General features: G+C 42.0%; 4 protein-coding genes across 6 annotated transcripts; 1 reads left to right on the top strand and 3 right to left on the bottom strand.

Moving 5' to 3' along the window:
* Nucleotides 1–970: 970 nt before the first annotated feature.
* Nucleotides 971–3,126, bottom strand: LOC134182854 (trypsin 5G1-like). Of its 3 annotated transcripts, XM_062650304.1 has the most exons (3): nucleotides 3,109–3,126; nucleotides 2,139–2,270; nucleotides 971–2,074 (listed from the first exon to the last, which is right to left on the bottom strand). In XM_062650304.1, exons 2-3 carry the CDS (start codon nucleotides 2,203–2,205, stop codon nucleotides 1,248–1,250), a joined length of 894 nt encoding a protein of 297 aa, XP_062506288.1. In that variant the 5' UTR covers nucleotides 2,206–2,270; nucleotides 3,109–3,126; the 3' UTR covers nucleotides 971–1,247. The 3 variants fall into 3 exon arrangements, with proteins under 3 accessions (XP_062506288.1, XP_062506281.1, XP_062506294.1); XM_062650297.1 differs by lacking the exon at nucleotides 3,109–3,126 and having other exon boundaries at nucleotides 2,139–2,301; XM_062650310.1 differs by lacking the exon at nucleotides 3,109–3,126 and having other exon boundaries at nucleotides 971–2,071; nucleotides 2,139–2,299.
* A 351-nt stretch (nucleotides 3,127–3,477) lies between these two features.
* Nucleotides 3,478–5,390, bottom strand: LOC134190436 (DEAD-box ATP-dependent RNA helicase CshA-like). The gene has a single exon (XM_062658891.1). It carries the CDS (start codon nucleotides 5,377–5,379, stop codon nucleotides 3,676–3,678), a length of 1,704 nt encoding a protein of 567 aa, XP_062514875.1. The 5' UTR covers nucleotides 5,380–5,390; the 3' UTR covers nucleotides 3,478–3,675.
* A 78-nt stretch (nucleotides 5,391–5,468) lies between these two features.
* Nucleotides 5,469–8,100, top strand: LOC134177637 (uncharacterized). The gene has a single exon (XM_062644416.1). It carries the CDS (start codon nucleotides 5,515–5,517, stop codon nucleotides 7,831–7,833), a length of 2,319 nt encoding a protein of 772 aa, XP_062500400.1. The 5' UTR covers nucleotides 5,469–5,514; the 3' UTR covers nucleotides 7,834–8,100.
* Nucleotides 8,101–8,109: 9 nt separating this feature from the next.
* Nucleotides 8,110–9,737, bottom strand: LOC134177647 (guanine nucleotide-binding protein G(i) subunit alpha-like). The gene has a single exon (XM_062644426.1). The coding sequence runs from the start codon at nucleotides 9,449–9,451 to the stop codon at nucleotides 8,387–8,389; it is 1,065 nt and encodes a 354-aa protein (XP_062500410.1). The 5' UTR covers nucleotides 9,452–9,737; the 3' UTR covers nucleotides 8,110–8,386.
* Nucleotides 9,738–13,654: the final 3,917 nt, after the last annotated feature.

The following is a 13,654-nucleotide window of genomic DNA, read 5'->3' as shown; positions in this document are numbered from 1 at the left end:
TACATGTATATCTATAGCAGAACGTGCACAGTGGTGTATGATGATCCTGCATATGCATTTGACAGCCTAAAAAATTCTATTCTAGAATAACACTAGCAACTAAAATTTCTCACGTTAGCTAATTCTACATAGAGTGTCCGCGTACTGTACTTGTAATGTTGTGTGGTGTCTGAGCTAATTAATTAAGATACATCCCCCGGCCCTTAGAGTGTCAGGACTGATGAAATTTTCCGCTGAATGCCAGTTGTCATTTGTGCCACTAACGTAATTTATTTACTCTGACACTTGCGGTTGTCTAGGTAAAAAGGGTTAAATTTTAGTAACATCATATAAACAATTTTAATTAAAGTTAATCGTTAATTAGCCAAACAGAGTATTAGATAATGTAATTGATTTTATTCTATAGTCTTAATTAATTATAACTGAATTCAAGTAGTCTAAAATAGGTACTCTATACAAATTTAGAACACTGCATGTGTTCAGACACGCACACTAGACCCCACTGTACATGTTCATGATCAGTTGACACACGTCAAATGTATAGTATCGTGTCTAGCTACTCGACGCAGTCCTGATCATGAAAGAGGGAATATATTTTGCCGCTGTATTTACCGTTATCCTAGTTTCCAGTGAAGTGGCATAGCTAGAAGTTGCACTGTATTAAGTTAAGGGTTTGCCCCAGTTAGACTAGATATAGACTTTCGTGTGGATTCAATTTATCTAGAAAATATCTGCGTGACCCTGCGGTCGTTTCCGAAAAGTAGATGTACTGATCTAGACACTACTAGTAGTATTCTTCTGTAACAGCACTTAATGCCTTTTTTCACCCTAGAGTATTTGACCTGTCCACATTTATGTGTCTGGTAAAAGTTACGCACAATGACTCCGTATGGCTATGCATGTTTCATTACACACAAAGCTTTCACGCTTACAGTGTGCAAAGTGATCTATAGCAGGATGCGGGTCAGACTCCCGAGCGATAATAAACTGGCATTTTAGACAATACATAAATTTATACAATCATCTGCTCTGCCAGAACGCGAACTATTCCAAGGTCACACTAGAGTTTGGTGTTGTACGTTAAAGACTTACCCATGTACTACCATGTGCGTGCACACAGTAGCAGCTAGAGTACGGATGATCAACTAAATCTAAGCACTAAACTACATGCCTGCATGCATGCATTGCTAATACTACCTAAGCGCAACGGTACATACATCACACTAATGAAATAGCCTGTAGCTCGATCATCCAACTACCAGTTCAGGAACGTTTCTCAACAGCCAAGGTCTGTGTCTCTCAACATTTGTGTGGACAGTGTAATGACCACCACAGCTCAGTGACCAGCTGATAATTCCCATCACAGTGTTTCTTCCAGCAAATCCCACATGCACTAGTCCACCACCACCATCTCCATTACATGCACCTACTCCACCTGAACACAAATGGCTAATTCGAATTTTCTTTCCAAAGAGCCCATAAGCCTGTTCACACTCTTGACGAGAAACTAAAGGAACTTGCATACAATGTAGATTTTCCTCATTGATGGGTTTAGTAGGATTTCTTCCCCAACCTGTGATAACCATGAGCGTTCCATCTCTAAGAAGAGCACTATTGCGATTAGGAATCCGAGCGGTAGCCACTTTAGAACCTAACACAGCATCCTCTGACAAATGCAGAAGAGCAATGTCGTGTTGAGGTGGTTGATGTTGTCCGTATCCTTCATGAATTATAGCATCATCAACTACAATCACTTGTCCTTGTTTGCCAAGAAATCCACCCAAGTATTGATTTGATCCAACCAAGGCTAGTTTCATACTTGTGTTTTCAACACAACTTGCTGCAGTCAACACCCATCGTTTGTGGACTAGCACACCTCCACACATCCTCTCCTTGGAGGTGTGATTGGGAGTCAACAGCAACAATCCAACTTGCCAAGGTGCTTTCCAACCAAGTGGACAATACGAATCTGTTCTAAGATTCGACGTAACATTTTGTGTAGATTTTTCAGGAAAGAACGTCTGTTGACTTCCTTGCTCTTCATAAGTGACTGATTTGGAATCATCACGAGCTACTTCATACAAACACTATAACATATCTTGACTGAAAATTTGCCCAAGCAGAGCTTAATTAATTACCTGATGGAGTAGGAGCTGCTTGAATACAAAGAACACCCAACAAGCCAACAATAACAATCATCCTCATTCCAAATTTCTCCACAACACCTTGTATGTTCAGACTTCTGTGTAAGTCTTACCTCCACTGAAGTCCTAGCAATCAAAGCCAGTATTTAGTGTACCTACAGACAGGAAGTGCGCTTGTACTCTAACAGCCACAACAATACCAGTGAATAGCACCCACAACCATCTGGTTACACAGGAAGTGGGTAGCAGATTGCGTCAGCCTATGACATGTACTAGTAATTGTCTCCACGTAGTTAATGAAATGTCATGTCATTTGACTGGAATGAGTGTACTAAAGTAGGATGTACAGTGCTCAGTTGGCGTCCCCTTATAATTAAGCAAACCATGTTCAAATGATCGAATTAGAGAACACACATGCAGTTTAGATTATAGAATGTACACCTCAAAGCCTAATCATGATTCAGCTGTTGGCAGCCCATGCAACTTACAATCTGCCAAATGTTCAAGATAAGAGATCTAAAGACACATGTAAACTCCCAAGTTATAATTACGTTACTGAAATGTGTACATATCACGCACAGAAGATAGTTTTAGCAGATTATTTCACTCTGCCCTCTGTTGGTCAATATTCCTAGGAAAAAAAACTAACTATCTACACGTAACTGATATGTAGAGTAAATCTATCAGATATGTACATTAGTAGCTAGAGTAAATAACAGATACGTAGGAATTACCAGATATGTAGAGTGATAACAGATATGTAGAGTAATAACATATGTAGAGTAATAACAGATATGTAGAGCAATAACAGATAGCAGAGCAATAACAGATAGTAGAGTAATAACAGATAGTAGAGTAATAACAGATAGATGTAGGAAATAACAGATATGTAGCAAAAAAAGCTCCGAATATGTGCAAGGCTACTCTAGCTAGTCCAGGCAATTCGTCCGTACGATCAACGTACGGTTTAGAATGACAAAGCGTTTGTCGAAAGCGTCTCCCGCAAGAAGAACGGCCAAAATGTGCCGGTTTTCCTGTGATGTCTTGTCTTCGAGAATCCGCGAATTTTGCACACATAATTAGGTATAGCTTCTAATAAGTCCCGGATATTTTAGTATCAGTAAGTCACTAGAAAAAGACACTCACAAGACACCACAAACAATATTTTAACACACGCACACACACACACACACACACACGCACGCACACACACACACACACACACACACACGCACACACGCACGCACGCACGCACACACACACACACACACACACACACACACACACACACACACACACACACACACACACACACACACACCTGCTGAGAAGATCAAGGAAGGTGCACTGCTAGCATTTGTAACTCTGCCTATTGTAACTATTAAACCCCTGCTCTAACCCTATCTTGTTATTGATCAAAGACACACTCTCCACCAAACCTAAACTCATCCATCCTTCAGTGTATTCATCCAACCATTATATCAACAAAGCAATACGTTAACACTCTCATCTATAACACACTACAAAGCAATCAATACTTTTTATCCCACTGCCATTGTTTACGAAATCGATGAAACTGATGCTGCTTTCCCCATCTCCTTTCAATTGATGAATCATTGTATCGAGAGTTCTTTCTGTGACCATGCCTGTGATTGTATCTATTACTTCTGTTTGCTGGTCGATCATGAAATGCAGACCTTCCCCTTGATGTACTTGACGAACTTCTTTTTTCTTTGACATTAGCAATAATGGCTAACGCTGCAGAAAGAGCAGCTGTGCCCATCTCCTCCTGCAGAAGCTCTGCATCTGTAGTTGCTAAATTAGCCAAGAGTTGGTCAAATTTCTTGACTTGTTGGACAGCACCTTTGATGGCATTTTCTGTTACTTGTTGGTATGATGGAGGCTGAATATGTTCAACATCTACTAAATCACTGACTTCATCTACAAAGTCGAGTTGCTGGGGGTCACGAGAGTAAATCAGTATTGCACGTCCTTGCCGACCAGCACGGCCTGTCCTCCCAGTACGATGGATGTAATAATCTGTGCCACTGGGAGGTGGACCAACTTGGATAACTAAATCTATCTCAGGAACATCTAGCCCTCGAGCAGCAACATCTGTTGCTACCAACGTGTTCACCTTGCCATCTCGGAAACGCTGTAAACAATTCTCTCTTAGCCTCTGAGATAGATCTGAGTGAAGGGGTTCAGCATTGACACCTATTGTTGCCAATCTTGCTGCCAGTTCAGTAGCCAAAGCTTTTGTTGGTGCAAAAACAATAGCTCTTTCAGACTGATACATTTGCAAGATATCAGTCACAACATCAAGTTGATGGTAAAATGGTATTTGTAGTGCTTGGTGAATAATGTTTGATGGCATAACTTTCTTGCTGGTAAGGTCAATAGTTTCAGGGTTACGCATATACCTCTTAGTGGCCTGTTCAGTTTGTCTAGGCATTGTAGCACTAAACAGTAACATTTGCTTGTCATCAGGCGTATCTTCAAGAACTCCTTCAATCTGCTGATGAAAATTAGGCGTAAAAAGTTCATCAGCCTCATCAAGAATCACAATACGAACATTTCTAAGAGAAAGATTGCCTCTCTCAACGTGATCATTAAGTCGACCAGGAGTAGCACAGATGACATCAGGATATTGTCTTAGCTCTCGTTCCTGCTTTTCGTAAGGTGCACCACCATACAGAGCTACACATTGTATTCTATCTGTAATCTCTGATACAGCCCGATGCACTTGATTACAGAGCTCTCGTGTAGGTGCAATAACAAATGCGCGTGGTCCACTTCGACTATGTCCTTCCATTAGTCTTTGCACAATAGGTAGAGCAAACGCCAGAGTCTTCCCACTACCGGTCAAAGCCCTCCCAATAACATCTTTGCCTTGTAACGCCAAGGGTAGTGTTCTGGCTTGAATCTCAAATGGCCTCTTGTAGCCAAGCTCCGTCAAACGGTCAACCAACCATTCCTCGATGCCAAGTGTACTGAACGAATCGAACTGCTCTGAGAAGTAACCATCTCCGTGTCTAACATCGATTGCTTCTACGTCGGAAACATTCAGCTTCTTGGCAAAAAGCTCGACTGAATTCTCACTGGGTTCCCCAGGAAGATGATCTGACAATCTTCTTGCCCCTGTAAAGAAAAATCCGAGCGAAGTGACTCGGCTGTGGAGACGTTGTAGAGTTCGAGACCGACACAGTCCACGTGCTACGTTGAACACCGACATTACGAATAACATATGCCCGGATATGAGATGTTGACATCCGGGATTCTAAAATTGTCAACTATGGAAGCAAGGTGTTCTCCTTGTTCGCTGTTCGACACGTGTGTCGACATCCTCTGCTCAACAGATTACGGTTTGATGGAATCTGACTGCCATGTGAAGAGATCGCGTCTTCCTTGTAGACTCGAGCGTTTACTCCCTGCAGGATGTTGTTTGCCTCTACCGCTTGCCGATGGGCTAATTCTGGTGCTGGCTCGAAGGCACAAGTTGAGTGACCATCTCCTTGACATTTTCTTTAATGAAGACTGCGAAGTACGATCTCGCATATTGCCACTGTACGCTCGTCACGTGCCGTACAGTTCTCTAGGAAATATGCGGCGTTTCAGTCAATTAACAACACTAGATCTCTCATTTAGTAAGTTCTACTCGTCTTGTAGACAGTATGCATACAACGAGCAAGCGACAGCTGGGATGCTGTCGGAATTAGCTGGTGTTTGTGCTAACGGATTGAGAGTTCTGAAGTTGAGTAACGTATCTGGTAATGTTGGACTTGATGCATTGCCACGATTCAATCACCTCCAGCATCTTGACGTGAGCTATACGAGAATAACACCACAAATCGTTCAAGAGGCTTGTCTATTTAACGTAGGAGAGCTGACACATTTGGATGTGTCTGGCACTGTTGGTCTGAGTCTTGTGCATCTGATGCCTTCACTTCAGCATCTTGAGCAATTATCTTATCTTGGTGTTCAGAAAGCATTGCTGGCTTTGTATGAGAAGACTGCTGATACTTCCTCACTGTCTGATGTTGTCAGCATGTTAGTTGATAGCTTTGGTAAGATGAAAAGTTTGACTAGTATTGACATGGGGAGCGTGTTGTATGGAACTTATACTCACACTGGTAGTGTTACTTTGGAAGAGATGACCCCAAAAGATTTTCTAGCCGCAGTTCTTCCCAGCTTGCACAACCTGACCTCGTTAGATCTTTCCTACACTGACCATTTATCACTTTCAGATATAGTGGCTGAACTGACATCTTGTGGTCTACTCAATAAGCTATTATTTCTTGGCTTTGCTGTTCATATAGACGAATCACGTCATCATTGGGACTTAGCCAGAACTCTGTCTCAGTCGGATCATCTGAAGCTGGGATTCATTGAGCATTATAGCTATAATGTCATAGATGCTACTCCTCTTTTAAGAGAAAAATATATATACCAACAAGGGCCGGTTCTGGCACTTATTCTTAGTCGATTAATTGGCAGAGACATGCAACGGGGTGAGCCTGCTGTTCATGCCCTTGAGTTTGTTCTCCAGTGTTTGTGTCTGTTGGGGTTACAGAAAGATGGAATTTGGCAAGTGGTGTGCTGTGGAGTTCTAAATCGTTTACCACAGTTTGATCCTCAGGGTACAGTTCCTACATTATGGCTTATTCAAGTATGGGAACAAATTTTGGAGGAAGTTTGCTACTTGGCAGTCAATTACTCTGAAAAGTTTTTGAGATCAACTTTCTGTAAATACTGTACTGAATTGTCTGATTTTCTCGTTGAACGACCACTGCTCTTTAGCAGATTTTGCTGTTTTCTAGTCCAATTAATGAATGGAGACAATGAAGACGAAAATGACAATCTGCAAAACAAAGCATGTCTTGGTTTGTCATCCATAGCTGAAGTAACGACGAATGACCAGACCCTGTGGTTGGTAAACCATGCACATTTACTAGACATATGTGTCACTATTTCTCAAAAGTTGTATGGGCAAATATATGAAGAAAATGATGATGACAGTAGTGAGCAACTGTACAATGTTGTCAATCTTATTTGGAAGTTGTGTGATGGGTTGCCAGCTGTATGTGAACAGCTTATATCACCTGATGGGTTGAACTTCTTGCCCTTTTGTCTACAGCTTGCTTGGAAGCTCCAAGAAAGTGAATTTGGCAACAGTAGTATACCTGTTCTTGGCTTACTATCAACAGTTGCTGAGGTGCCTTCACTTCGTTCACAAGTTTGTCAGCGTTCTGTGTTGCAACTTTTCGAATACCTTCCAGGCAAAGAGTCTGATGGTGATGTGGTACATCTGCTTACAGCATACTTGGCATGTTTGGCATGTATGGACATAGCAACAGGCACTGCAGCAATCAATTTCCCTACCAAAGATACTCTTTTACAGCAAATCAACAGCACAATGCAAAGTGATGAAGTTCTACATGACAGATATGGTATCAAGTCTTTTAGTGCATTGCTTGAAATGACTCAGTGTATTAACACACCTGCAGTAGTTTCCTTCTCTTTATGGCGGATTGCCATGCTTCTTCAAGGCGACTGTGATTATTATTTTCCACTTCTGAAAAGAGATGGTGGCATCGCTATATTGCAATCTTTGGTTCTACCTGCACATTGTGAAGTACAGTGTCAGCAGCATATAGATTCTGTATTACAGATTTGCTCTCATTGTTAGATGATCATCATACTGTAAATACAGATGAGAGTGCTGCGGTGTTATAAGGGCATGGTGTTAGATCGATCTTCCTTGGCAGATCTTGCAAGTTTCATTCTGCACACTTGGTTAATATATAATAGCAAATTTACTGAGAACACTACTTCAACAGCATGATTGATCTACTTCAACGGTAGTATGCCACATTGCATTCTGCTTGCAAAGCATTCAATTGGAAATTAAAATCACAAGATTGGAGCTATGATATAGTCTTAATTGGCAACCTACACCAACTCATGAGATAGCACAGAAAGTAACCTCATCTTACAGTAATATCATGGTGACTAGAGGGGTAACCATAAGGTAACCTCATTCTAATACATGAGTGCATGATTTTCCACAAATCAACGAACACCTACCTTCATGCAAACATAAATACTCTAATTCCATCAGTTACTACTTTCAATTAATCACTAATTCCAATTACAGTACAGCCCATAAAACAGTCAGCGTTCTAGGCACCAACATCTGTCCATTTCTCAAACGTCATCCAGCAGATGAGAAAAGCAGAATCTTAGAAGAGTCCACAGTCACGAAGATTGTTCTTGATGATGACGTCTGTTACTGCATCGAAGACAAACTGGATGTTGCCTGTGTCCGTAGCGCAAGTGAAGTGCGTGTAAATCTCTTTTGTGTCCTTCTTCTTATTGAGATTTTCGAACTGAAATTGGATATATGTGGCAGCCTCTTGAAAAGTGCTAGGGCCCCTGTACTCTGGAAAGCAGATGGTGAGGGGTGACTTTACCACTTTCGCTTCAAATAGATCCTTTTTGTTAAGGAAGAGAATGATAGACGTCTGCTCGAACCATTTATTATTGCAAATGGAATCGAACAGCTTCATGCTCTCGTGCATTCGATTAACCTCCTCATCTTCAGCCAAGACGAGGTCGTATGCGCTCAGTGCGACACAAAAGATAATAGCCGTCACACCTTCGAAGCAGTGGATCCATTTCTTTCGCTCGGAACGTTGGCCGCCTACGTCCACCATCTTGAAATGCAAATTCTTGAAAGTGAAGTGAGTTTCGACGATACCTGTCGTCTTGACGCGTGTCCTCAGGACATCTTGTTGTGTTGGAACGTAATCTGGACTGCCTAGTCGGTCTAATTCGTTGAGATAGTACGACGCCGAGTCGTTAAGTTGATACTCTCTCGCTCGCTTGAAGCAGGTCTGAACGCCGGTGTCAGACCAAAGCTTTCTCAAAACAGCGACAACTTCTGGCGTGAAGTCGCCATCTTCTCCCTGCCCAGCAATATTGAAGAGCTTTCTAGCAGATTCCGTGCAGCTGGGATCGCCAAACTCAACCTTTAGCTTTCCCATCGCACGCACGATCGCAATCATGGACTGGATCGTGTTGCTAAAGACAACAGGTCGATATTGGAGACATTCATCGGCAGAATAGCCGCTCTCGTGAATTATCTTCATCTGTTTGACGATCGTTGACTTGCCTGATTCTCCAGCTCCAAGAAGAAGAAGCTTCACTTCGCGAGAAGCGCGCTCACCTTCCACTCGTAGTTGTTTGTCTATCTGCTTACTGCGTTCTGCCGCTGCTTTATCCTCCGCACTCAGCATGCAACCCATGCTGATACTTGACGACGGCGATGCCGCTCTTGCACAGGTGACTGTTACCGGCTACTTGAGATACTACTAAACACGCACGGCGTCGTAGCGTTGCAGCAACGATCGAACTTCCAACAACTAAGGTTCGAAAGTGTTTGCGCGTGCGCAGCTTCGGGCGTGTGTAAAAGTACGCCAACGAACAGTTCGCATGATGTAGAGGGTGAGGTTGTCTTCGTTAGTACGACCTGCTCATATTCGATTAGAACATTGAGTTCGTAGACTAGTAAGTCAACTGACTGTATGATGTCATGAATGAGAGGTCTAGACTGGTTTCTACATGCAAGGTATGTGCACATCTCGTACGTCATTATTACGCCTACGTACAAATCAGAGATGCATAACACTGAAAGCCAAATTATTGTTTTGTTATGTATACACATAAACCATATAGCTATGTATACTAAGGACCAGGCCTGACCTTTACTGTAGGACTGTAATAATAAAAAGTGTTGCTATGAGGACTCTAGGGAGGATACGGAGTTCACCTAGATATATGTAGTACAAAGGAAGGAACCTGCATGTAGTCTACTGTACTGCATGCAGCTATAACTGATTGGGCTACTATTGTAGCAATGTCAACACATGGACCAAACGCTGTTATGTTGCTTTCCCACAACCTTGTTGTGACTATTTTAATTATGAATATTCCTGTTAATGATAATAACCATTCATTAGCGTCTCTAGCAAATGTCAAAATTTATCACAGCTGATCAGTTGAGTTGAACATTGAATTGACACTGCACTAATCACATAGGGCAAGTTTGGTTATTTAACTTAAGCCATTAGGGAATATTTCAGCAGCTACAGATAAGTAAATCTGTTGAATTCAACAGCATTATAGAGGTCAAAGCTCATTTTTCATAAATACTATCAAAATGTCCAAACTCATAAGATAACTATAGGTTGCACTAACAATCCTTATTTCTTATGACCTTGGGACAGCAAAGTGCACGAAAGCGATATGTGCACTAGCCAACTTCTAACAGTACTTAATTCTTACCATAGAGCCAATGCATGTATGTTTTGCACTGGAACTGAGATTTCCCTACCATCTGCACTTGTAGCATCTGCACTTGTAGCGTCTGCACTCGTAGCATCTACACTCATCACATATGTAGTAAAGATGAGAAAATAGACAACAAGTTGCTTGTGAGAGATAAAACATGAGTTGTATCAGTAGTTGACAATCATCGTTTATCTGCAATGAAATTTCTGCTTCTCCGCGTTACCAGCTCAGAAGAGAGCATCATTAAATGACTTTGTCAACTATTGTTTTCTACACTCTCTACATACTCATCAAATGCAGTTTGGTGGAATATCATTGTACTAATTGACAAATATTATGAGAGACAACCATCTCACCCATGATATAGATACATCACACCCCTGACACACCCTACAACTGACTGCACATAGCAACATCACTAAACAGCTGCACTAATAAAATGCCAAAATCACAACTGGAATCATTAAAAATGTGATGTCTGATCAAACTTTGACTTGAAATGTTACAAACAAATTACCACACTACAGTTTCTGGCAACGTTCAGGACATCAAAAGTTTCAACAAACAACTGTGACCAAGATCAGTTGCCACAAAAACAACAGATGTTTCTAGAGTACAGAGTTACTTCCAAGCTCCTGGAATGCTAATACTGTGGACACTCAATACCGAGATCGTGTTGCATATCTTACTAGCCAACAATCACTGTTTGAGTTGGTTCAAGTTTGTTCCAATCTCTGTCACTGTTTTATTGTGCTACTTTCAGTCTCTTATTTGCAATTATGCTTAAAGGTACATGCCATGCAATAGCACATGAAAGAAATCTCCACAGGTCCTACAAATGTCGTCATCATCCCAAGGTATGTGTACTCAGTCATGTCATCAAAAGATGCATATGACAAGAGAAACTAAACGCCCACACCTTAGAGCTCCATCTCTCCAGTGTTGGTGAATGAGTATCAGTCACTTGCTTAGTGCAAATAGTAACTGAAAATTCACAAAAATAAGAATCTGGTCATTGGCATTTGCCAAAGCAACAACCTAGTGTTCCTCTAGCAAGCCTACCTACAACCCTGTCTAGTTATATTTTCTTACAATAACATTTGGAAAAAGTTAAACTCCCTCCTGAACTAAGTTATTTGCAGCAACTGCAAAAGTTCTCTTGTATCATTAGGTGTGACTATACTACAATAGAGATTGCACGTCAGGAGAACAAAGAACATTAAATAAACATATTACTACACACAACCCCTTTACTAACACCACTCATTTTATCATTGGTGTTTGCACAGACAAATGCAAAGTAGTCGACTGTTATAAATAACAGCCAATGATACAACCTGTTTCACAACCAGGAATCAAAGATGAGGCAACCTAATGAATTACAGCAAGCAGCTCTTCACTACATACATCTACTACACTTCACAAGCTGGACAGGCATGTGTCCAATTTAAATTACATGTCTGTTACTGTTACAGACTGCTTGTGCACTCATTCCTATTTGCTTAAAAGTTTGTGTTATAGACCTATTAAAGTTCAAAACTTTGGCTGCCGATTGTGTTGGCTGGAGGTCTCTATGTCACACAACCATGCAAAGCTTCGAAAAGAGACAAGCTCAAATGTTGAAACAAATAAAGGAGCACCTACAAATCACCAGTACACTGCAGTCCCAATAGCTAAACATGTAGTACACTGTCATTGCAAAGCAGGTGTACGTCTTACACCATCAAAGATACAATACTTTGACCGACAGCAGCATATTATAGCAGTGCTTCTTATACTAAGGCCACTCCAAAAACATAATAGTTTCTGGTCCGCAGTTCTTTAAAATTTGACGCGGGTGGGCAGTTATTATTATGTGTCGCTATGCCCCTCCATGATGAGCAAGTGGGGTCTTTACCCCATCTGGGCATCCACTAACCTGACAGGTGAGCCCAGCAGGGTACATGTTTCTGTGTAGCCCACACGACGATCAATGACTAGCCAATTCGATATAGATTGCAGGCATTACGGTGACCGCAAACTTGGGACAGCAGGCCTAGTGGATATCAGTGACCACCAGAAAAAGTGCTGGACGTCATCGTCAACGGACGGTTCGCCAGACCACAAAAACTCCCCAAAGACTGAAACAAGTCATAGTCTCATGGACAAGCTAGAGAAACATGAGAAAGAAAGAAGACAGACAAGTTGCATAATTTACTGTCGTCACTGGGGTTTCAACCACAACCATGGAGTGGTAGGCATTGTCGTTAACCTCTTTATTATTATTATGTCGTCATCACCCTCTAGGTAGGGTGAGTGGGTCTTTACCCTCAACTGGGCGCCCACCAACCCGGCAGGTAAGTCCCAGAGAGGTACATGTTTCCGTGTAATCCGTATAGCGCTGGTAACTGGCTTATCAATTACTGATTGCGTATGCTACGAGGATTTCGCCAGCTCTGAACAGCACACCCAGTAGACATCAATGACTACCAGGAAAGCACTGATCCTCATTGCCAATGATCCCCACGCCAGATCACAGAAACTCCCCATCAATGGAAAAGTCTAATCTCACAGACATAGCCAAATAGACAGTGAGAAAGAACCAACAGACTCGTTTCATTATGTTGCTGTCGCCACCCGGGATTGAACCCAGGACATCATGGTCAGAGAACCAGAACTCCAACCACTACGCTATTATGCCGTGCTCAACCAGATCAGTCTGGTTTGTAAGGTCTCTTGTAAGCACAGGAAGCAAACCCTGCCTCAGAGGTGTAGACCATCATGGCTGTCTAAACAGAAGACATGACTTTATGTAGGATCTGACAGGATCCAAGAAGCACTGTTTTCTGTAAATGCTGCAGGTTGTGATGACCTGGAATAATGTCCAGTCACCATGCAATACCTGCGTGCACTGTGCCCAACACTCCCAACACCACTGGAACAACCAGTGTTTGACACTGCCACATGCGGCTTACCTCCACCTGACCCGCAAGTCACTGTATTTTGGCAACTTCTCAGCCTGTTCCCTGGCGATATTGCCATCAGCAGGACAGCTGATATCAATAAGAAGACAAGTGTTTGTCTTCCTATTTCTGAAACAGATGTCAGGACGATTGGCACCGATCTTCCTACCAGTAGGGATGGTGGTATCCCACATCATAGATATGTCGTCCATCTCC

This window comes from Corticium candelabrum, chromosome 1, assembly GCF_963422355.1.
Source record: "Corticium candelabrum chromosome 1, ooCorCand1.1, whole genome shotgun sequence".
Classification (NCBI taxonomy): domain Eukaryota; kingdom Metazoa; phylum Porifera; class Homoscleromorpha; order Homosclerophorida; family Plakinidae; genus Corticium; species Corticium candelabrum.
The sequence above is the reverse complement of the archived record's forward strand: the minus strand, read 5'-3'. Positions and strand labels throughout refer to the sequence as shown.

Excerpts from the sequence above, each read along its gene's own strand:
- LOC134182854 (XM_062650304.1), bottom strand. The coding sequence starts at position 2,205 with ATGAGGATGATTGTTATTGTTGGCTTGTTGGGTGTTCTTTGTATTCAA. Across the intron at positions 2,075-2,138 it reads AGCAGCTCCTACTCCATCAG|TAGCTCGTGATGATTCCAAA; the intron begins GTAATTAATTAA and ends GTTTGTATGAAG.
- LOC134177637 (XM_062644416.1), top strand. The coding sequence starts at position 5,515 with ATGGAATCTGACTGCCATGTGAAGAGATCGCGTCTTCCTTGTAGACTC.
- LOC134190436 (XM_062658891.1), bottom strand. The coding sequence starts at position 5,379 with ATGTCGGTGTTCAACGTAGCACGTGGACTGTGTCGGTCTCGAACTCTA.
- LOC134177647 (XM_062644426.1), bottom strand. The coding sequence starts at position 9,451 with ATGGGTTGCATGCTGAGTGCGGAGGATAAAGCAGCGGCAGAACGCAGT.